The sequence below is a fragment of the Ovis aries genome, chromosome 25, assembly GCF_016772045.2.
Source record: "Ovis aries strain OAR_USU_Benz2616 breed Rambouillet chromosome 25, ARS-UI_Ramb_v3.0, whole genome shotgun sequence".
In the NCBI taxonomy this organism is placed as follows: Eukaryota; Metazoa; Chordata; class Mammalia; order Artiodactyla; family Bovidae; genus Ovis; species Ovis aries.
In genome coordinates, this window is record NC_056078.1 from 42,280,847 (window position 1) to 42,304,939 (window position 24,093).

At 45.9% G+C, this 24,093-nt stretch overlaps 1 protein-coding gene across 1 annotated transcript in view; it reads right to left on the reverse strand.

The window, feature by feature from the left end:
- Nucleotides 1-4,571: 4,571 nt before the first annotated feature.
- The window catches only part of VSTM4 (V-set and transmembrane domain containing 4), an 81,419-nt gene continuing 61,897 nt past the window's right edge, over nt 4,572-24,093 (reverse strand). Inside the window, exon 8 of the mRNA XM_004021659.6 lies at nt 4,572-7,225. Coding sequence (XP_004021708.5) covers nt 7,100-7,225 — 126 coding nt within the window. The 3' untranslated portion in view covers nt 4,572-7,099. The remainder of the gene's footprint in view (nt 7,226-24,093) is intronic.

A 24,093-nucleotide genomic window follows, 5' to 3' on the forward strand; every position in this document is an offset into this window, starting at 1 on the left:
ATGACTCCCCCACGACGTCCCTTCTTGCCAGTCACATGCTGTCAGTGCTGAAGCCACCCATGAAACAGAAAGAGCTGGTAAACTAGCGAAGTTCTCTTTATTCATATATCCATAAACCACGCGGACAAGTAATGCGCATAAATCCCCAAACTGTCAAAATCAAGAGAAAAGCAGGCTCCAGGCCCCCTTCATCAGAGACGAAAGTGGGGAAGGATTCCAGAACTACAGACTTGAAGGTGCAGAACTTCTCGCAGGTTATCTGCCATCCCTTGGGGGCTGCCCCGATGGCTCACGCGGTAAAGAAGCCGCCTGCAATGCAGGAAACGTGGGTTTGATTTCTGGGTTGGAAAGATCCCCTGGAGGGAATGACAAGCCACTCAAACACTCCGTATTCTTGCCTAGGAAATTCCATGGACAAAGGAGCCTGGCAAGCTACAGTCCATGGGGTTGCAAGGAGTCAGACATGACTTAGCATGTATGCATGCTATCCCTTGGGCATTCGTTTTATCATCCCAGTTTCTGATGATAAATTATCTCAACTGCTGGACAGCATGGTGGGGTGGGGCGTCCATGACTGTGGTCAGGATGGGACAGTGGCTTCTGAGAGGTTTGAGGGATGCTCAAGCGGGCAGCTGGCGGGTAGACATGGAGTCAGGAGAGGGGTCCGGCTGGAGATGTGGATGGGGAGTCCTCAGGCTGCAGCTCGAGCGTGGAGACCCAGGTGTGCGTGTACAGAGAGATGGCAACTTGGAGAAAGGCACCCCTGAAGTGGAGCGGGGAGGTGATTACGGGGTGGCGTAGGCTGTGCAACTGGATATGTCAGGGAAAGGACCTGTGTCCCGCGGCGCCGAGAACGGCAGAACCCACGCTTAGCCACGCCCCCAGAGGCCTGAAGCAGAGCTGAGGGCAGGGATGGGGCTGAGGACAGCGGGCCAGGCTGAGACCAGAGGGGCAGTGCAGGAAGCAGAGGCTCCTGACCGGCAGGGTGGGAGCGGGTGGGGGGAGGCAGCAGGAGAGATGGCTTGGGGCTGGTCCACCCCGCCTGAGATACGTGTGTCACTCTGGAGACTGAGGGATGCTTAGTGAAGGAGACCGCGAAGAGCCGGAAACAGAATCCGGAAGAGGTGGGAGGATGGGCAGCGGAGCAGAGTGAGACATCTCAAATGGCTTCAAGCGGGCCACTCTCTGGGCCAGGGGAAGCCATGAGGCTCCTAGAGCCCGGGATCCCTGAGAACCAGGAAGTCACAGGAGGGACTGAGGAAGGACAGGGACAGGGGAGACCCTGCAAGGCGAGGCTGGGCAGCCCTTATCCTCAGCAAGGCCAAGACCAGCCTCTCAGGCCAGAGTGGGAACAGGAAGGTTTCTTGAAGCCAGAGCCCATGGGTGTGGGGCTTTGAACTGGGCTGCATGGAGGTCACCGGGTTGGGAGTCAAGCGCTCTTTTCCAACTGGTTCTGCCCACCAAGGAGCAGCCCCTTCCTGTCTCTTAGCTTCCCCAGCTGCAAAGTGGCCAACGTCATCAGGACACTCTGGGAGGTCTGGCAGCGAGGGTCCTGGCACAGAGTCTCTAAAAGGGCATCGTGGACCCCTTTAGCAAAACCAAAGACAGCATCAGTCTCTCAGACACACAGTACAAACTTCTGCATAAACTCTTGAGATTCTAATCGTGCCCATAAACAAGGAACAATCACACCCAGCACCCCACCAATGAAAAAGCCTTAATAAACGGAAATAGGAGGCCAGCTCTTCAATAGCAACCATGGCCCCCACACAGACCAGCCCCTAATGAGTTTTTCTCCTGGTTGCTGATGGAGGACATTTGTAATAAACTTTAATGTGGAAGAACAAGGTGCATTTAGCCAAAGCTGCAAACATCTCTAATTCTATTTAAAGTATAGGACGTAGTACATTAACATTTAACAACCAGACACTCCGTCAGTGTGAAGCTAGTGGAGCTGTGTTTGCTAGAAAGCAGGCACCAAGTCATCTTTTATCAATGACCACAGAAGGAGCAGAAACCTGCCGTGGCTGCCCTCCAACCCCACCCTGTGCGTTGATTAAGAGTCTGCTCCAAATCTTTCACCCCGTGGAGTGACACTGATGGCTTTGGAGAAAATCAGCTGAGCAGGGCAGACACACTCAGTGCCAAACAAAGTCTGTTAGGCTTGTGCGTTTGGGGAACTGTTTATCCCAGAAAAATAAATCTTTTAATAAATAAAAAAAAAAATTTAAAGTGTGTAGTGTTAGTCGCTCAGTCGTGACCCCATGGACAGAGGCCTGCCAGGCTCCTTTCCCAGGCAAGAATACTGGAATGGGTTGCCATTTCCTTCTCCAGGAGATCTTCCCAACCCAGGGACTGAACCCTTGTCTCCCACATTGCAGGCTGACTCTTTACTGCCTGAGCCACCAGGGAAGCCGAAGAGCAAAAATGTGAAATGAGCAAGTAATTCAGAATGAGCAGCGGTTTAACCTCTATTCTACTTGACCACTACAGAGTACACACTGCTGAGCCCCTTCTCCTTCCAGAAACTCCCAGACCCAGCTCTCTCCGGCTCCTCTCCGACTCCTCCGAAAGCTTGCTCTGCTCTGGTACCCCTCAGGCACCTCGCCTGCTTTCTGGACCAGACCTGCAGGCAGAGGAGCGCCCACGGCGGCGCCTGGCTGCACTGCCTCCCCGGGGAAGTTAGCTCACTGTCAGGGCTTCAGCTGTGCCTTGTACTCTGAGGCCACGCCCATCACCTCCCCAGGGGGTCCAGATCTGCATTTTCCAAGAGTCCCAGGAACCAGAAGCATGGGCATCCGCTGGGAGCTTGTTGGGAACACAGATACCCAGGCCCCTCCCAGGCTTCCTGAACGCAAGCCGCTGTTTCCCATGATCCAGGCGATGCGTGCACATGTTAAAGTTTAGGGAACACCAGTCTATCCAATCCATCTGGACGCTCCCCAGAGCTTAGCACACCCAGGCTGAAGGCAGATCCTTCCTCCAAAACATGAAATTCTTCTTTGTTTCCCAGCCTGGTGAATAGCTCTGTCTGATGTGTGGGGCGGGCTGCAGGGGTTATTGTGGGTGAGGGGGAGCGTCAACATCCCCACCACATGGCTGCCTTATCTTAACAGGCTCCCTCCTGACCGAGGACACTGGGTCAGGGGGTGCTGGGTCAGGGATACTGGAAAGACAGCATACTCTGTGTGGAAGCCAGCCTCAACTTCACAGCCAGCCAGCACAAAAAGGCTCCCTCCACATCCGTGTGGCACAGAGCTCACACGTGCTCACTCCAGCGGAGCAGCTTCTGCCAGAGTGGCTCAGTACCGCCTGAGTCCCTCCTCTAAACCCAAGAGGCCCTCCCTTAGGAGAAGGTCGGGCCTGAAGCCAGCCAGTCCCTCTCCACGTGAGGGGCCACTGAGTGAGAAGCAGATTGTGGCACAGGCCCATGGTTACAATTCTGGATGCTGGATATGATGGAAGTGGGCTCCTTGGGTGGTGCCCTCAGTGTAATTCTTTTGCTTCCTAGTTTGGGAAGCAGCTTTGATGAATACTGTTTTAGTTAGAATTCTCTTGACCGCAACCTGACCAGCTTGAGCAAAACCAGGAGTTAGATAGTAGGAGAAGGGGCTAGTTTATTGAATCAAAAGAAGATCTAAAGGGAAAAGAAGAGTCTGGGGGATCTTAGCGGCTGCAGGCTGGGCTTCTCTCTGCGTTCCCAAGACCTACTGCTTTCTCAGCATCTTTGTGTTCACTGAGGCTTCACCCCTTGGCAGATGTTGCTGTAGGTGGCTCTGACAGGTGGCCTCCCAGCTTAGCTGACTTCTAAGATGCTCTCTTTCTCCTAAGAATTCTGATCAGCCCAGACCAGGCCTCATGCATGCTTTGGCCCATTTTTTGTGGCCTGGGGCGTGAGTCCCATTCTTGGCCCAACCTAGGTTGTAGTCATGCATGTTAGAAACAGGGGTGAACTAAGCCATGGGCAGTCCCCAAAAGCACCAGCTGCTTTAGTGTTTTTGTCCTGAGTGAGTCTTTGGGCTCATCCATGTGTGGGCTGATGACTATGTACTAAAAAATATATAGTGCCCAGTGCCATTTTCATACCAATGAATATGAGAGGGCGGTTAGGCTTAGGTTTTTGTTCTCTGCCCTGTGAGTTAATGGAGACATAATGATTTAATGAAAATGTGACCTAAAAGAAATCCCATCACAACTGCTTTAGCTCAGGGTCCAGGCCTGTGACTTGCCAAGGCAGTCTCATTAGGGGATACCCCTTCCCCATCCTTGCTTCCTGTGATGATTCCGCCACGCATGACCAAAACCAAATCCCCACCAAATCTGAGAGTCGGTGCACCCTGCCTGCAGGAGCCGCTGCATTCCACTCTGAGCAACGGGTTCTTTGTCCTTCATTTAAATGTACAAGCCATTGTCCATGTTGAAAACTGCTTATCTACAGTAGTTCCCACAGATGCTTTACAGCAAAAACACAGTGAAGAACTTTTCCTAATTTCCACTTGAATGATGTATATTCCGTATCTCTAGAAATGACAGTATAGGTGTAGTGGTATATTTGATAGAAAACAAATAAGGAGACTTATTTTTAAGTTTATTCTGAAAATAACATCAAGATTTATCATCCCAAAGAAGCACTAGGTACAAATCACCCATTGCTCCCAGCTCTGGGCAGAGTTTGGACAGCTTGCTTCTAGATAATAGTGGGGCAAGCTGTGCTCCGATGTTGCCAAGCGCTCCCATGATTCCCTTAGGAAGCATGTTCAGTAGGAGCTGTTGCTCTTGAAGCCTCTTCTTAGACCCTATGGCAGTGGGTCCCCTGCTCGCACACCTCAGCGCGGATTCATGCAAATATGACCAGAGTTTTGGAGCAAGAGTCTGAATTGAATCTATAACAATGACTTGTTGGATCTTAACCTACAGACTCTTCAGAACTCGCTCTCTTCTTAGCGGAATGTATTCATTTCCATATGTGATGACACAGAGCTCCCACTGAATTTAACACGTGGGGCTGCAGGTGATCGAAGTTCTATTCAGTTCTGCAGAGGCCCAGAGGCCTCCTATCCATCGCACTCTCTCCATCACCTCTTCAGACGCCCCACTCCCCACTCCCACCTGCTACCCCCAGGGCCCCACCCATCTACATTTTAATAGCTTCTTGTGCAAATCAGGAAATCACTTTCCTTCCTCACAGCACCATGTAACTATGTCCTGCTGAAGAGTGCCATGATAAAACATGATAGGATGCCTAGGATACTGTGATAGGAAAGATGTACTGACCGTATATTCTCTTGTTCTAAACGATGTCCTCCTGTCTGGAAAGTTCTAGTGAGTTCTTCTTCAAAAACTGCATAGCTTCCTCACTACGTTGGAAACTTGGCAAGAAGGAGAGTACGAGATGCAGGCACAGGCAGCAGAGAATAGCTTCCTTTTCGGAAAGTCAGGATACTTTCGCTTCTGGAAAATCGTCACCTGCTCCTGACTTGGATCCTTTCCAGGAAACCACGAGAGGCACTCATAAGCCATCCTGGGGCTTTGGGAAAGTTACCATAGAGCTGAGGTCATGGACAAATATTTACTTTTTAAAGTTAACACAATGAGAGCTTTAAATAGTAAAGGCACTTCATTTTAAAAATATGGACTGGTTTTAGCATGCATGTTAATATAGTGTACTTGTGTAGCAATTTCTAGCATCCAGAATCTTCCAAGTCATTATCCCATTATAAGAATTCTATGAGAGGTTAACTCACCTTTGTATAAATAGAGAGTCTGAGATTAGTAGGGGATAAGAACCTCAACCAAGTTCACATGGCTGTACAGAGGGGCACAACTCACATTCAGATTGTGTTTAAAATATATAATTTAACATATATACATGGTCCATTACAAAGCCAAACAATTTCTGTAGTGTGCAGTGAAAACCCACCCATAGTACACTCACACAGAAAGTGTCCTTAACAACACAGCCGATAGCCTGGCCTGTTCCAGAACGGTGAGGTCACGGACGTCTTACAGGGCCACAGAGCAACTTTCTCATAGATCTGTTTGCCAGGCTTCCCTGCGTCTCTCCCACTCAAGTCCATTTGAATTAACATGCAAAGTTGAGTCAGCAAGGCACGCTGCAGTGGGCCAGCACGGCGGGAGGGTGTGAGGGGCTGTCCAGGACACGTGTGTCCAGCCTGGCTTATACTTCCTACTCTCCTACCATTAGGGAAGCAGTCAGAAGACTTTGCTCTTACACGAATGGATGTTCACTTAGAGTCAGTAACCTTGGCACACTTCCAGGAGGCCCCCTTCTTCCGTTCTGTCAACCAAAAGCACACCACCCTGCTCCTTTCAGAAAAGGGTAGGTGAGAACTTCTCAGAGAATAGTCTCTGTACAGGAATAAGCCCCCCTGCCAAAGGGGTGGAAGCACTTCAGAGTGAACAATGTTCTACTTGTCCTGCGGCTGGGGACACTAACGGGCGGGGAAATGGGCACTGGGGTATCCAGATAGCTCATTGTCAGCTTAGGCCTCAGATTGCCCCACAAGCTGTCTCTCTGCCCTTGAGTCAGCAGGGTCAGGGCATCTATTTAACACAGGAGATGCTATATGGAATGACTGCTCACAATAGGCACTTTATGCTGCCCTGGGGGCCCTGGCAATGCTATCTGATCCTCTGGAAACCAATTAGCGCACCTCTACCATCTCACACTTGGGCCCATAACGGTATTTCCTCTAGCTATATACTATGAGCTTGAAATCACAAATACAGGGAGGGTAGAAGATTAAAATTCAGATTTTAAAAAAACAAAAGATAAAGAAGAAAAAAAAAATATAAAGGGGTTTGGCTCAGCAGAAAATCCTCTTGAATGGTCTCAGAATCAGAGTCGTCACCCTTCAGGGCTCAGACCCAGAAAATCTTGTCCTGGGAGATTTATCCAAAGGGCTGCGGCCCCTGCTCTTCACAGAAAGGAGCCTCACGCCTCTCTGAAGGCACCTGAGATGCCGCTGGAAAGGGGCTCCCACCGTGCAGAAGGCACGAGTGAGAATACAAAAGTAAGGACTTTGTATCCACAGTTTCATAAATAACTGGAGTGGCAGAGATTAAATAGGACGCAGAGTTACAGCTTGTTCTCCTCGAAGAGGATCTGCGCGTAGACCGTGCTGGTGGGGATGCCCTTGGCTGCCCGGTGGGGCTTGATCAGCTCCAGCTCAGCGTAGGTCAAGTTCTCCTCGGCAATCTTTGGCTATAAGACAAAACACAACACAATTGGAGGCTACCACAGGGAGCTCAGCATCACACATCCATTCACCAGGCATGTATTTCCATAGCACTTTGGGGATTCAAAGGGAAATAAACAGACAAAAAATTTTAAGGCATATGTAAAACTTAAATACGGAGAAGGCAATGGCGCCCCACTCCAGTACTCTTGCCTGGAGAATCCCATGGACGGAGGAGCCTGGTGGGCTGCAGTCCATGGGGGTCGCTAAGAGTCGGACACGACTGAGCGACTTCACTTTCATTTTTCACTTCCATGCATTGGAGAAGGAAATGGCAACCCACTCCGGTGTTCTTGCCTGGAGAATCCCAGGGACGGGGGAGCCTGGTGGGCTGCCGTCTATGGGGTAGCAGAGTCGGACACGACTGAAGCGACGCAGCAGCAGCAGAACTTAAATAACCTAAAGCTACATCTGTCATCTTATATAGAACACGGTGTCCTGCATGAAACACCATATGATTCAAGTTGTCATAGAACAGTTACAAAAAATGATTCAACGTGAGGCCACAAAGTCAACTTTAATTCCAGAGTAAAAGTAATGTGACGGACAGTCTCTGCTGGAAAGAATAAAACAGAGGCAGACAGGAAGTCCTAGAGATTAACAACAAAACTGGAACGCTGTCACCTAGAAATTTTAAGTGACTTAACCTATATAAAACTAAAATTTCAGCATATGATGAAAATAATGGCAAAGAACATAAATATTACATGCCAGAGCCTAAGAATGTAGTACTTGGAGAAAAGTCGTAACGTTAACTATTTATATCAAACAATAGGGATGAAATGGATCAAACACCCAATTTAAGAAGTTAGAAAAAAAAAAACAGAATAAACAAAAGCAGGAGGAAGAACCAAAAAAAATTAACACTAGACATATAAGTCAGAAGATAGAAAAATCAGAGAATAAATAAAAATATCCAAAAGTCTAAGCTTAAAAAACACCAGTGAAACAAACAAAAACTTAATCAAGATAGGAAGGGAAAGAGCAGAAATGAATGGAATGGGAAATGCAAAAACCTTGAATACAAGATAAAGTGAGGGATATTCTAGAAAAATATAAATTATAAACTCTGGCACGTGAATGTACTCATTCCATCAATGAAAAGAAAGAAAGGAACAGAGGAAGAAAGGAAGAAGAGAGAAATGCTGTCAAGAGCAGGCAGCACAGGAGGAGAACTTCCAGAGAAGCCCCTGTGAGGAGCAGACACTCCCAATGTAATTAGACTGATTCAGAGCATTACAAGACAGGAAGAACGCCACGTGCGTTAGAACAGGCTCATCTATTAGCGTGTAAGTTAGCACAGATCAGATTTACTCAGCACCAAACAAGCACACTCAAAGATAATCATGCTTAAATGGGTCTTATTCTAGAAGTAGAATAAATGGAATAAATAAATGAATGGAATGAATGGTTCAGTATTAGAAAAATCTATTCATATAATTCATAACAGTAATACAGAGAAAAACCATATGGTTATCTCTAGAGACTGGAAAGGCATTTAAAATTTAAAAATTCTTATTAAAAATAATTTTTGATAATATAATACAGTCATAGATTTCTTTCTTAACATAATTAAGGAAAATTATTAAAATAAAGAATAATTTGTGATCCAACTCTAGCATCATTAAAAATATAAAGCTACTATAATTAAAACTCTGGATACCAACAAATGAATAGACATCAATGGGATTGATGAAAACATGCGTAAATTAACCCAAATATTATTTTTCAGTAAATGGTGTTGGGATACTTGGGTAGCCAACTGAAAAAAGTCATATTGTTCACATCATTCTTTACATTAGATAAATTCCAGATAAATCAAAAATTTTAAATTTAACATGGAAAATAAACTCAAAAGTGCTAGAAGACTGTGTGGGGGAATTTTTAAAAAATAATCTCAGCAATTATTTTAAAAATTATTAAATTATTTAAAAATCATTTTTTTAAAATCTCACCAATTTAAAACATGTGTTTTAAAGTCTTACAATAAGAATTAAAGATTTTAAAATTTAAAAAAACTAAAAAAATAAAAAATAAAAAGGTATCCTTAAAAATAAATAAATAAAGTCTTACACAAAACCCAGGAGCAATAGAAAAATGACATGTAGATTCCCATGCGATATATTGCAGAATATTCTCTAAATAAAGTCAAAAGACAATTGAAAAAAATGAGCAAAACATTCACAACTCAGATCAAAGGGTCTTACAAGTGAATAACAATAATGGCCAACAGTCCATTAGAAAATTAAGCAAAGAATAAGAGACAGGATCAGAGACTTCATAGGAAGGGAAATACAAAGGTTCTCACACGTATTAAATGAGACTCCACCTCTCTCAAAATAAGACAAGGCTGATTCAGAATCACTTAGACATCAGTGCTTGTCTTTCAAGCTGACAAGCTAAAAGTTTTCGAAAAGAAACAGCAAGAAACAAGTCCTCTTGTATGTTGGTGGTGGAAACGTTATTGGTATAAGCGGAAAACGGGAAACACTTCAGTGGACATCAGCAGCAGTCCGATGCATTCTGAAGGAAGTATTCGGCACAGTCTTTAAAAAGGATGATGAAGCCACATGGCTACTGTGTGTTTTGCCATCGTGTAACTCTGTGTGTACGGGAGTAAATACACATGTATATATTTTATGTGCTCAGAAAACCCTTGAAACTCACCTGGAAATCAAGAAGTTGATCTTCAAGGCTCCCTCTGGGGAAGTAAACCATGTGGTTGGGAGAGACTCACCCTTTATGGTATCTATTTGTTGAATCTTGCAGATGGTACATTATTTAAACAGCAGATTAACTAATTTTAATTCGCAATTAGAAAAGTAAGAGTTAGCCACTGATGTCTAGCTGTAAGAGACAGCTCACTGTCACTCGCGCACCTCTGCTTTCTTTTTTTGGTTTTCGTTGGGTTGTCATAGTTCTATTTCCATTTTCCTGCACTATGCCTCGATTAACTCACCAAAATTCAGGACAAATAAACCATACACATCCATGTTAAGTCTCTTAAAATGCGCGCCAAAAGCGAACCTCTTTTCTTTCGAGATGAAGCATCGTACTAAGGCACGGGGAGGAGGATGTGAAGAACTGCCGGCAGCCAGCACCTACCAGCGAGGGACACCACCAGGCGGCCTTCACAGTCATCTGGCTCTTTTTAAACTTCAGTGTTAAGGGCAGTTACATGGATCAGAGCCTCCTGCTTGTCCTTCTATGCCAAAAATCTTTACAGTTCTTCTTAGTCATTCACATCTCACCAGCCAACAAAAATGCCATTTACCTCCTGTCTTTCGGTTTAGTTACATTTCACGTTATAATGATTCCATTTAGAAATGTCATGTGTCCTCAAATAAGCACACAAAACCCAACTCATGTAAATTTTAGAACCAAGATTTATGAAATCATATTGTCCAGGTGTTTTATTACATTACTCTGAAACTGCATTGTTTTCTGGCATAGAGTATCTGTTTATTCTTAAGTTATTCCATTATGTTTGGATATGAAAAATAACACTAGCTTTCTCAATACAGGTCACCAGGCTGGCTTGGCTGATGTGTTGTTTTCATACATTTTTATGATGTTCCTATAGTAAACATAATTTAATAAAGCCAAAGCACACTAAATAAATAATTGCATCCAGAAAAGCAATAAAAACAAATAAAATTAGTACTTTCATAAGTGGAAAGGTACTTCAATTACTGCTACAAGCAACAACCCACCGTAAAATGTGTTGAATCATTTCCCTTATGCATATTTCTGGAATATAATAATTTGATTGAAGATGTGAGGCAGCACACAAGAGGCTCTGAATCGGGACGTGTATACAGTTTCCAACAGGAGATGCATAATACCAGTCCTTGGCACCTTTAAAGAACCTATTGTTTTTCTGGCATGCATCCTTGGCTATCCCCATCAACCATGTGCTTAATTACATTTCCCAGCTTGTTTAGCTAGAAATAAATTTCTTACCGCCACTAAAAAGGGGGAAATGTAGACTTCTCACTAGTTTTCACTCAGCTACCTTTCTCTGCACTGATGCTTTAGCGGAAGGCTGAGGTGCATTAAGAAGTAGCTTAGAGAACAATACTGGCATATCAGTGAGAGGAGGTAAGACTCAGCTTCCCTGTCGGCTCAGCAGTAAGGAATCTGCCTGCCAGTGCAGGAGATGCAGGTTCGATCCCTGGGTCAGGAAGATCCCCTGGAGAAGGAAATGGCAACCTGCTCCAGTATTCTTGCCTGGAGAATCCCAGGGACAGAGAAGCCTGGTGGGCTACAGTCCATGGGGATACGGAGAGTCAGACTTGACTTAGTGACTAAAACAACAAACAGCAACAACAGGGAAGACTGCAGAGCTGGGAGCGGAAGGTCAAGGTTAAGGGGGCAACCGCCGTGGCGCAGAGCCAGGGTGAGGGGCCTGCTATCGGGCCCCACCTGCATTTCAGGTGATCTCTTGCCAACACGGAAGTGTTTAGATGTAAGAGAAAGAAGTACTCCTAATGTGTACGGCAATTCAAGAACTGGAGTGCAGTGAGTGGGTCTCTGAAAGTGAATCAAGACACACTTCAGTTAGCTCCCTGACAGCTTCTGGCCCTCAGATGGCCCTCTTCAAGCCCTGTCCTAGTCCTGGGGGTGCAGGAGGTACATGGGACATCAGCACTCAAGAAAACAAACTTAAACAAACACCCCGACAGCAGCTCTCGCCTGCACTGGAAAACACAAAGTGTGAGGCAGGACTTCCAGGCCGCAGACATGAGCCTGACACCTGGCTCTGCCCTTGCTGCGCTTCCCAGAAACAGGAGGGGCTGGGGACCCACAGCCGGAAGTCCTGGTAGGGTCCCTTAGAAGAAGCCCCAGAACTTTCTAAACACATGAGAAGCAACAGGCCTCTTTCCCAGGACTGTTTGGTTTGACTTTCTTTTTCCTTTCTCCAGGCCTGAAAGGCCCTTAGCCCATTTCTCCTTCTATTCCTCCAACAGAGGCCTGGTATTTGTGTCAACCGCTTGGTGTCTTGTAGGTTCTGAACCCCTTTCTTTTATGTGTCCTCAATCTCACTTTTCATCCATTTCCTCCTAGTCATGAAGAGCCCACTCCCCTGGTCTGGAGCGGAATTCTATGAGCAGGAGGGCATGGAGGCTCAGATGTAGACACGTGTCAGGGCACCCAAGAAAGGCAAGAATGAAAGGAAATTTTCTCAGTTCAGTGAACGTGTTCATGGGGAGGAGGTGAGGAGTGTGGTCCCAACGCCGTCACCCAGTAGCTGACCGCATCAGCTGGAACAGGGGCAAACTGCTCCCTGGCCAAAGGATGAGGAGATTTTTATCATAAATTTTTATTAATTTATTTATGTGCATATATACTTAAATCTTTCTAGCCATGCCCCGCAGCTATGCTCTCCAATGCGGGCGGCACCTCCGGCCCCTCCACCCCACAGGTTCACCCGGGCATGGTGCACCCCCCGAGCTCGGATTAAACATCTATTCTCACCTCCTACTATGTCTTCCAGGGACACCAAGAATTTTGTTTCACTTCTTAATTTAGAGACTTCCCTGGTGGCTCATATGGTAAAGCATCTGCCTACAATGTGGGAGACCTGGGTTCAATCCCTGGGTTGGGAAGATCTCCTGGAGAAGGAAATGGCAACCCACTCCAGTGTTCTTGCCTGGAAAATCCCAGGGATGGGGGAGCCTGGTGGGCTGCCGTCTACGGGGTTGCACAGAGTCGGACACGACTGAAGCGACTTAGCAGCAGCAGCAGCAGCAGCAGCCAGTATTCTTGCCTGGAAAATCCCATAGACAGAGGAGCCTGGAAGGCTACAGTCCAAGGGGTTGCAAAGAGTCGGACACGACTGAGTGGCTTCACTTTCTTTCTTTCTTAATTTTCTTAAAAGACATGTGGTAAAAGTGACTTCCTAATGGATCATTGCATGCATCCAAACACGAGAACAGGTTTCTGGGCCCACTGCCCGCACAGGACTCAGGACAGTCCCATCACATGCCTTCATGTTACCTCTGCAGTCCCGTCCTCCCTCTAACAAGACCCTCCAGCAGCCCTGACCTGTGTGCTGTCACTGAGGCTTTCTCTCTTAAAGCATGTCATGTGAAAGGCATCATATGGTGTGTAACCTTGTGGGGCCGGCATTCTTCTCTGAGAATAATTCCCTCATGTGCCATCCAGGTGGCTGCACGTATCAGCAGTTTGCTCCTTTGGATTACTAAGCATTCCATGCTGTGCCACGTGCCACCTTTGCTTATCCGTTCACCTGCTGAAGGACATCTGAGTCATTCTAAGTTTTCGGTGATTATGAACGGAGTTGCTATAAATATTCATTGTAGATTTGTGTGGGAGATTTTCGTTACTCTAGGGTAAACACCCAGGAATAGGGTTGCTGGGTTGTATGGAAAGTATGTTTAACTTCAAAAGAAACTGCCAGACTATCCTCTCAGAGTGTCCACACCATCCTTGCCTCCCTCCAGCAACACTGAGAGCTTTCACTGCTCTGCAGACATGACGGCACTTGGTATTGCCGGCACTTTTTATTTTAGCCATTCAAGTAGATGCTGGTGGTCCAGTAATTACCTTCTCACTGTCCCCAGGGGACTCAGCAGTTCCAGACTTGCACTCAAATTCTCACTGATGCTGTGCCCAAGTAAACTCCCACACTACACGACATCCCCTCAGAAGCACTGGGAAAGGATGATCACACAGACCAGTTTTCAAACATAGTAATGGAATCTTCTGGACTCCAGGGTAACCAAGTGAGCCTGCAAGCACCAGACTTTGGAATGCCATGTCTCCCAGCCCCTGTCTTTCCTTTCTGCCAGCGGTGAGACGCTGCTACAGCAGACGACAGCCTCCAGGCTGGATCTCCCAGTTTTCATTTAAGCCCCGCTTACCCTCAGTTTTAGAGTGATGATTATGGAACATATGTCAATGGGGAAGGATTTACTGGCTAAAGCTAACACCAGAAAAGTCAGCTTCAAAGAATTCAGAAGTGGCGTACCTCTTGGAAACACACCTCACTTCAAGCTCCTCATTGGAAGTTTCTAAGCGCTTCATTTTGTAGGCATGTTTTTCGGGAATTAAGCCAAAAAATAACTTTCCTACCAGGAAAGAGAGAGGTTTAACATTCTATGCAGACTCCTGCAAAACAACACCTTTTCATAGAGATCACAGATGGATGTGCTAGTTGAATTAAGTTTCAGGAATAAAAGAAAAATGCAGTTGCAGCCACTGCAAGTTCTCCAATGTCAGAAGTTCAATCGGGTAACACCATTATTGCAGATACAGATCAATAACCAGGACATGGGATGTTTACGCTGACGTCACCTCAGAGTTTACAAATGTGATTGCCGTTCTACCGAGCTGCACGATCAGGAGTCTATTTACCCAAGAGAGAATTACATATTACCCATATTATCGAGGGCAGACTTCCTCTTCCCCTTTTGAGATAAGTGCTCATTTTTTATTCAACAGAGGAGTACCTGGTAAAACAAACGCTCCCCTCCTAACATCCATACATGCGCAGCTATGGGCACTCGGCGGGGGGGGAGGGGGAGGGCTGCTCATTCAGAGAAGCTCTATTCGATGGAAAGCCTTTAGTGGAAACTTGTAGGTCCCAACTCCTTAAATGTTCTGTAAGAATCAACTTGCCTTGGAAATGAACTTGACTTAATTTTGAGTTCCACGGGTCTGTCAAATGGCCTATTTATTTATAGTTGAACATATTATGGAAGGAAAAAGTAGAGTTCCCTGGTGTGCACGTTAAATGAAAATAAAGGCTCAAAATGAACAAAATAAACACATTTCCAAGACAGATATGTTAAATGATGGTACAAGGGACACAATCCAGAAGTGACTTTGAGAGGCGACAGACAGCGGGGTTTGAGAAGTGGTCCTTCTGAGACAGAACTCAGAGACTGTTAACTGATCTTCATTAACTCACTCGCTCCTCACATATCAGTCCTGGGAGGTGGGGCCAGTGCTCACGGCCACTTCACAGAGGAGCAAACAGGCTCTAAAAGGCAGTTCATGGCTCCAGGCCCTGCAGCCATTGCTAGGCAGAGCCTGGACTCAGAGACGGGCGGTCCTGCCTGGAATCCACCCTCTGCTCAGGAGCAGTCCCCTGACCTTACAAGTGCAGGGTCAGCAGCAGCGACTAGGACTCTGATGTGGGGGCACTGCACCCTGGTAAGCCAGCCAGGCAGACAGCAGACCCTGAGATCCCAAAGGGGAAGGGTGACCTTCCAAGACAACAGGGAAGCTTTGCTGGTACGAATCTCTGGAGAGCGTGTTTTCAGAACAGGCCTGCACTGCTCATGGGCAGGTGAGCCCCAGATAAAGGGGAAATGGGGCAGTGAGAGCTGCCCACCCCCATGCTCATTCCAGGCCTGGCTTAGTGTGGGGGGACAGAGGCTCTGAGGGCAGACACGTGGGGCTGACACCAATCGGAGGACGACGGATGAGGAAGGGAATCTCGTTGGAATTCCTTCAGGCAACGCCTTGTCTCTCTCCACAGTCTCACCCCCAAAGGACTCTTAGCCCCCAAGAAAGGAGCAAGTGTGCCTCTGACCAGGACGGGAAGAGGATGAAAAGGGTACAGGCTCTGCTTTGACCAGGCAGCATGTGGGGTAGCAACAGACTTGATTAGAGGTGCCCACTGAACAGGTAGGAATATGCAGTTTTCCGAGGTACCCTGCAGCTAGAACCACACGCCAGGGCTGAACTCACCATCTCCTCGGAGCTGAGGTCAGCGGCACACTGGGACCTCTGCCTGTAGCAGCCTCCTCCTTAGCTGGGGCTGGCATCCAGCTGCACTCCCAAGTCCAGCAGGCAGCCGTGACTGCAGACCTAGGCACACCGTGACAAGCTGAACCTAGACAGCAGGACTCTCCACTGCTGTGCGTGGAGACGGTGGAGCTCTTTGAGGCCCACTTCCCTTGTTCCAGCCATCTATAAGCCTTGCAGAGTCCTACCTCACACCCGGCTTCCCCTCCTCATGGTTACCCAGTGACTAACGGTCAACACCCAGTGTTATGTAGGACTCTGGAAGGATTAGAAAGCCTCTGTAACTCAGCAGAGAAGTCTTGGATGGAGATAAAGGTTTCAAGGTCTTATCCAGGTGTGTTGGCACCTTGGGTTGGATGAAGTCATTCAGAGACCACGAGCAGAGCAAATTCACATCATGCTCCTGAGTCTAGAGAATTCAAAGGATATTTAGCAAAGTGCATTCCCTGAATGAATCTGACATGATGGAAAGTCACATGCCCCTGGCTAATTGCTCTGAGGACAGGCTTTAGAGGGTGACAAAGCTCTGCCCTGAAAGGCCCAAGGCTTATGAGTCATCAGACAGATGGATATCTCTAGATTTCACCAACATATGTTTTGGAAGCTAAAATGTAATTATGGACAACGCTCTTGGGGAGGGTCCTGATACGTGACCCTTCTCACAGTGTCACAGTGAGAGCTCCATGATCTAATACAGTCACTCACTTTCTCTTCCCCATGGACCCCAGATGCATGTTTTCCCAGCTGTCTTCCAAAAGTACTTTTCCTGGCAGTATTATTCAAGAGAACGCTTATGCTTTGAATAAGAGAGTGTTTGGTTACCTACTTCCATATAGAAGTCCACTTTAAAAATCTTCACTCTTAAATCCCAATCTTCTAATCAACTTCAATCTTTAACACTTGGATTCATCGGTTCGAGCAAGGGTCTGCCTGGTGGTACTTAAGAGCAAGGACTCTGGGAGACTGACTTATTTACTGTCTGTGTGACCTTGGGTAAGTTGCTTAACCTTTCTATACCTCTGTTTCTTTATCTGTAAAGTGGGACCCATACTAGTACCTATCCCACAGGGTTAGTTTGAGGATAAATGCATTAATAAATGTAATGTACTTAGAAAATTACCTGGCAGCTAAACAGCAAGTGCTACACAAGTGCTCAGTTATTCTTCTGACTATAATTTTTATCATAGAAATGAACAAGTGTTGCTTTAACAATTTGTCCCTTTGAAATATTTAGGAGCAGAGAAAAGAAGATAGTCAGAGATTATTTGGAAAACATCATGTACCAGATACTGCTGGATGCCACTGGAGCTCAGACAATCGCCCAGAAAAAAATCAGGAAATTTTCTAATAGTGGGACAGATAGTCGTTCTAAAAAGATAAGTTGGACCATGCCAGTCACTGCTCTGCACAAAATTCCCTGTTGTTTCTCTTCAGACTTGGAATAAAATCCAGTGTCCCTTTCAAGATCCTCATCCTTCCAGATCTTGCGCTGGGACTCCTCTGTCCCCAGCTCACATCGTATGTCCCCCATGCTGACCAGCGCTCCAGCTACGCTCGTCTCCTTGTGTTTCTTGGACACACCTGGACAGCACTCCTGTGTGGGGCCTTTGCCTGGGCTATGCTCTCCGCTTGGAATGTTCTTTCCCCACATGGCAGTGCGGCTTGCTTCCTCACATTATAGGTCTTCGCTCCAAGGCAGCCCCCACCCCATCAAACACGTCCCTGCTTGGCTCCCTACCCTGCTCTCTCGCTCTGCAGGGCGCGTATCACCCTCGGCACTAAGAAGCGCTGTACATTTGAGGGTCCTGTACATCATCTGTACACTGTACACTGTACATCCTCTGTCTTCTCACACTGGAATGCAACGATGGCACCTTGTGTTTACTCAGCGCACCAATAGCTCTTTACATAAAGTCCTCTTACTGCCATCCTTATTTCACAAGAAATGGCAAGCTTGGGGCCAATAGCTAGCAAGCGCCAAAGCCAGTGCAAGAACCAGCCTCTCACCACATCACTCAGCTCAGTGGGAGCAGGGGCTCTGTCAAATGTATCCACTTCTGCACCCCGTGACATGCAGGGAAGCTGCTGAGCAGCTGACCCCCCAAGAAGAAAATTCATTTGTAGCATTTGCTGACTTACATATGTAAATCCTCCCACAGCCGCTGATTTCAAGATGCCAGAGAGATTTCCTCTCTCTAGTAGACAGGAGTGGGCTGGAGCATGCCGCTACAACTTAGCTCCTAGAAAGATAGCCAACTTACATGCTACCTGGCACATAGGAGCTACTCAGTGTTTGTATCGGTAAGCGCTGGGGTAGTACCTGCATGGGCATATGCCATCAAAGTGAAGTGTGTATACCACTGCTATCAAAACCATCATTGTCACCACCGTCGTCACCAGCAGCACCAACACCATTACCAGCACCAGCATATGTCACACACAACGCACAAGCCACAAAGCACGCACGAAGCGCAAACGCACATCAGCAGCAGGCGTGCTAGTTTATTGGCTGGGCTTATGTGTAACGTGGGCAACGGGCACCTATGCCTGAATTCATGGTTTGCACTCGTCATCTTTCTATGCATGCTCCATAATCTTAACTCATAGGGCTGTCTCTTATTGCCGCACACGTGCTTATTAGAATTTATCAATTCAGCTTTAGGAAACTATAATAATAAATGAGCATTGAACGTGGCTAGGGAAACAAAATCCCCTAAATATACCGTTAGTTTGCCACTGACTGAGCTTCACGCAGAAATCTTCTTCCTGACGTTCTGGACGCCTAGCTCGATGCTACAGATATTATAGGTTGATGATGCTTCATTACTCTCTTTTTTTCCCCCAAGATGGTACTTCATTTCTTGTATTCTCTATTTGAGATTGAAAAAATTTTCTAATAACAACTCTGAAGTGCTCTGCATTCAAAACTGAAGTTTTCAATGAAATAGGCTTTAAAAAAATCAAATATGAATACAAATGATATCGCTCCATGAGATTACCAAAATAAAACAGAATGAAAAAGTTAAAAAAAAAATTCCTGGCAGTGCAACAATCCCAGCAATGAAGTGCCCAATAAAGGCAGCAGATTAGCTGAGCTGATATGGAAAGCAAGCTGCCTCTCACAGGGACATTCCCTATAGACACACAGGGATGGGCCTGCCCCAGAGTGGGTTCAAGATCCCCAAAGGCAGGGTGGGTCTGTGTGGGCAGGCGGAGTCACTCAGCGGACTGGCCCTGCTGGACTTCCAGGCCTGCTTTCAGCCTGGGCTGTCCTTGGCCCCAGCTCACCTCTATGACGCCTATTCACCCTTGTCAGAGGCCAGCGCTGCAACCCCTAGAGCAACTCATACACTCCCTGTCAACACCGAATGTAAGACAGCAAAACAATTCCAAGGAATCCGCGACGCAGCAAATGGGAGGGACGCATTTCCAAGGTGGCCAGTCCCGAAGCCACCTGCCTCCTGACAGCACACAGCTGCACTACCCTTCGAGAACAGAACGGGAAAGAGTCCCTCTGTATCACTTCTAGAGGATTCTCATTGTCTCCCGAGAAAAGGTCCCCATGAGTGCTTAGGGTGCTACCAGTCTTAAAAGACTCCTGAAAGCAATGGCTTCACTTGGGCCATCCTTAAGAACATCAGAGTCTTGACCAACCTCCACTGGCCTGTGATACAGTTGAGAAGCCTCCAGCCCAGCAGCTGTTTGGAGACAGCGCAAGGCAGCAGAGGGACACCAGAACCAGCCTCCTGGGCTACGGGGAAGGGACAACCCGGCGTCAGGGCTGAGCCCCTGATTCGGGATCTTCCCACTGCCACTTCTGAGACACCTGATCCTGCCTCCCTGGTGATCACACCTCAGTCGTGAAAGACCCAGCCGCTCGCCCCTCCCGCTCTGACTGAAGAAAGCCCATGAAATGAAACGACTTCTGTTTCCCCCACTCTCATCCATTCCGAAGCCCCGGCATCTCCTCTTCCCTCCAGTCGACATACATAACTCCCCGTGACAATAATGGGATGTGCATGTGTACCGAGGGGGGCATAGAATTTTTATCTCTCTAAAAATGGGACTAGCGTGGGACAAGCAGAGTTTTTGTTTTTTTCCCAAGGCTTTTACTTTGGGCGATATATTGTTCATGTGGTTGTGGGTCTTTTCCTTCTTTTTAATTTTAAATCGAGATTATGATCATATATTATGCAGGTTAATATATCCTTTTCATGTAGAATTCAACTGAAACCAGTGCTAGCACACTTAACGACAACAAGAGAAATTCTCCAGCTTATTATAAACATCCTTCAAGAAACCTGAATGCATGTCCTCTGGAAATAATTTTGCTGGAGTTTGGGTTATTATTAAACTCTTCTCAGAATTCCATCACTGGAGTCTAATGGGCCTCAAAGCCCTTTTCCGCTACTGATCAGAGAAAAACTCTTTTTGGTCTTAGAAGTACATTCTGGATAGTAAAAACTAAGCTGGAAGAAGGGGGGTTCTTTCCAGACACCAGGGAAACACTGAACAGAGCTGGCATCTCAGTCCTGGGCTGACACTGGGCAGAACGAAGGCCCTCTCCTAAGACAGGTTCCCTTCAACAATGATGGAATGAACCTCATCCTCTGGCAGTTTTAAGTTCTCTGATCTTTCAGATTCCATGAGAGGAGGCAGGTTTATTGCAGACTTTATAAACCCAAGGGAATCCCAGGCAAACGGGTCTTGGATACACATTTCCCTACACATCAGAATTCTCTACCTGTGACTGTGAGGGGTCCTAGAAGGCCACAGGACAGGGCTACACCAAGCTGAGATGAGGATGAGCTATCCAGGAAAGGTTTTCAGGAATGAGGGAGAGTCACAATACCCTTTAGAAGCAGATTCTCATGTTTAATTGTCTCTGCTGATAACGAGAAAATTCACCATTCTCCCAAGTGGGCTGACCTGTCTTACTAAAGTGTTAGTATAGCTGTTTCTGGAGGAGGCCAGTGATGACTCGGTCTTGCCAGCAATAACCCAACCAGAGCTGGCTACTGTCTGTTAAGTTATGCAGAACTGTACTTCTTAAACGTCAAGGTGCATCGGATTCATCTGGGATCCTGTTGAACTGCAGATTCTAATTCAGTAGATCTAGGGTGGGGCCTGAGCCGCTATTTTCCCAACAAGTTCCCAGGTGATGCCCACGTTGCTGGTCCCTGGACCTCACATTGAGCACTGAGGACCTAGAGCTGCAGTCTCAGATCTTTGTCCTCGGTTCACCCACTCCACATACAGTCTGCAGATCCCAGGTCCCCCACTGAGGACACAGTGATGGACAAGTTGTCTATGACTTTAAAATTAGCGTTAACCAAAATTTAAAACTTCTGGGCATTAAAGGACATAGTCAACAGAGTGCAAAGGCAACCTACAGAATGGATGAAAACATGTGCAAATTATACATATGAAAGGCGTTAATATCCAGAATATAGAAAGCAACATCTACACACACACACACAAATCTGATTTAAAAATGGGGAAAGACTTGAACAGACATTTCTACAAAGAAGAAATACAAATGGCCAAAGCACATGAGAAAGACGCTCAACATCACTAATCATTATGAAAATGTAACTCAAAACCACAAAGAGATACCACTTCACACCCATTAGGAAGGCTACAAAAAAACACACAGAAAACAAGTGTTGGCAAGGGTGCAGAGAAAAGGAAGCCCTTGTGCACCGTTGGTGAGAACGCACATCCATGTTCATCGTAGCACGCGGCAGCATCCCAGGAGTCCCTCGACAGATGAATGGATAAACAAGATGTAACAAATACACATAAATCAAAATATTATTCGGCTTTAAAAGCGAAGGAAATTTTGACACGTTGCAACATAAATGATCCTTCACAACATTATACTAAGTAAAACAAGCCAATCACAAAAAGATAAATACCAAATGATTCTATTGATAGGAGGTACCCAGAGTGGTCAAATTTATAGACAAAGTAGAAGGGTAGCTCTCAAGGACTGGGGGAGGGAAGAGTGGAGAGTTATTTAATGAGTACAGGCATTTGCAAGATGAAAAGAGTTCTGGAAATTGTCAACAATGTGAATATACTTAGCACCACTCAACTGCATACTTAAAAATGGCTAAGATGCTAAATTTTAGATTATGTGTATTTAAAAATTTTTTAAACAATTAAAAAAAAATTTAAACAATTTTTAAAAACTTTAAAAGAGTGTTTTCAGTGTCTAAGGTGTCTACCTTTATCGAGCCCATCTTTGCGTGAAATGTTCCCTTGGTGTCTCTAATTTTCTTGAAGAGATCTCTAGTCTTTCCCATTCTGTTCTTTTCCTCTATTTCTTTGCATTGATTGCTGAGGAAGGCTTTCTTATCTCTTCTTGCTATTCTTTGGAACTCTGCATTCAGATGCTTGTATCTTTCCTTTTCTCCTTGGCTTTTCGCTTCTCTTCTTTTCACAGCTATTTGTAAGGCCTCCCCAGACAGCCATTTTACTTTCTTGCATTTCTTTTCCATGAGGATGGTCTTGATCCCTGTCTCCTATACAATGTCATGAACCTCTGTCTATAGTTCATCAGGCACTCTATCTATCAGATCTAGTCCCTTAAATCTATTTCTCACTTCCACTGTATAATCATAAGGGATTTTATTTAGGTCATACCAGAATGGTCTAGTGATTTTCCCTACTTTCTTCAATTTAAGTCTGAATTTGGCAATAAGGATTTCATGATCTGAGCCACAGTCAGCTCCTGGTCTTGTTTTTGTTGACTGTATAGAGCTTCTCCATCTTTGGCTGCAAAGAATATAATCAATCTGGTTTCGGGGTTGACCATCTGGTGATGCCAAGGGAACATTTCATGCAAAGATGGGCTCGATAAAGGACAGAAATGGTATGGACCTAACAGAAGCAAAAGATATTAACAAGAGGTGGCAAGAATACACAGAAGGACTATACAAAAAAGATCTTCATGACCAAGATAATCACGATGGTGTGATCACTCACCTAGAGCCAGACATCCTGGAATGTGAAGTCAAGTGGGCCTTAGAAAGCATCACTACGAACAAAGCTACTGGAGGTGATGGAATCCCAGTTGAGCTATTTCAAATCCTGAAAGATGATACTGTGAAAGTGCTGCACTCAATATGCCAGCACATTTGGAAAACTGAGCAGTGGCCACAGGACTGGAAAAGGTCAGTTTTCATTCCAATCCCAAAGAAAGGCAATGCCAAAGAATGTTCAAACTACCACACAATTGCACTCATCTCACATGCTAGTACAGTAATGCTCAAAATTCTCCAAGCCAGGCTTCAGCAATACGTGAACCGTGAACTTGCAGATGGTCAAGCTGGTTTTAGAAAAGGCAGAGGAACCAGAGATCAAATTGCCAACATCCGCTGGATCATGGAAAAAGCAAGAGAGTTCCAGAAAAAAACATCTATTTCTGCTTTATTGACTATGCCAAAGCCTTTGACTGTGTGGATCACAATAAACTGTGGAAAATTCTGAAAGAGATGGGAGTACCAGACCACCTAACCTGCCTCTTGAGAAATCTGTATGCAGGTCAGGAAGCAACAGTTAGAACTGGACATGAAACAACAGACTAGTTCCAAATAGGAAAAGGAGTACGTCAAGGCTATATATTGTCATCCTGCTTATTTAACTTCTATGCAGAGTACATCAGGAGAAATGCTGGGCTGGAAGAAACAAGCTGGAATCAAGATTGCCAGGAGAAATATCAAGAACCTCACATATGCAGATGACACCACCCTTATGGCAGAAAGTGAAGAGGAACTCAAAAGCCTCTTGATGAAAGTGAAAGAGGAGAGTGAAAAAGTTGGCTTAAAGCTCAACATTCAGAAAACGAAGATCATGGCATCCGGTCCCATCACTTCATGGGAAATAGATGGAGAAAGAGTGGAAACAGTGTCAGACTTTATTTTCGGGGGCTCCAAAATCACTGCAGACGGTGATTGCAGCCATGAAATTAAAAGATGCTTACTCCTTGGAAGAAAAGTTATGACCAACCTAGATAGCATATTGAAAAACAGAGACATTACTTTGCCAACAA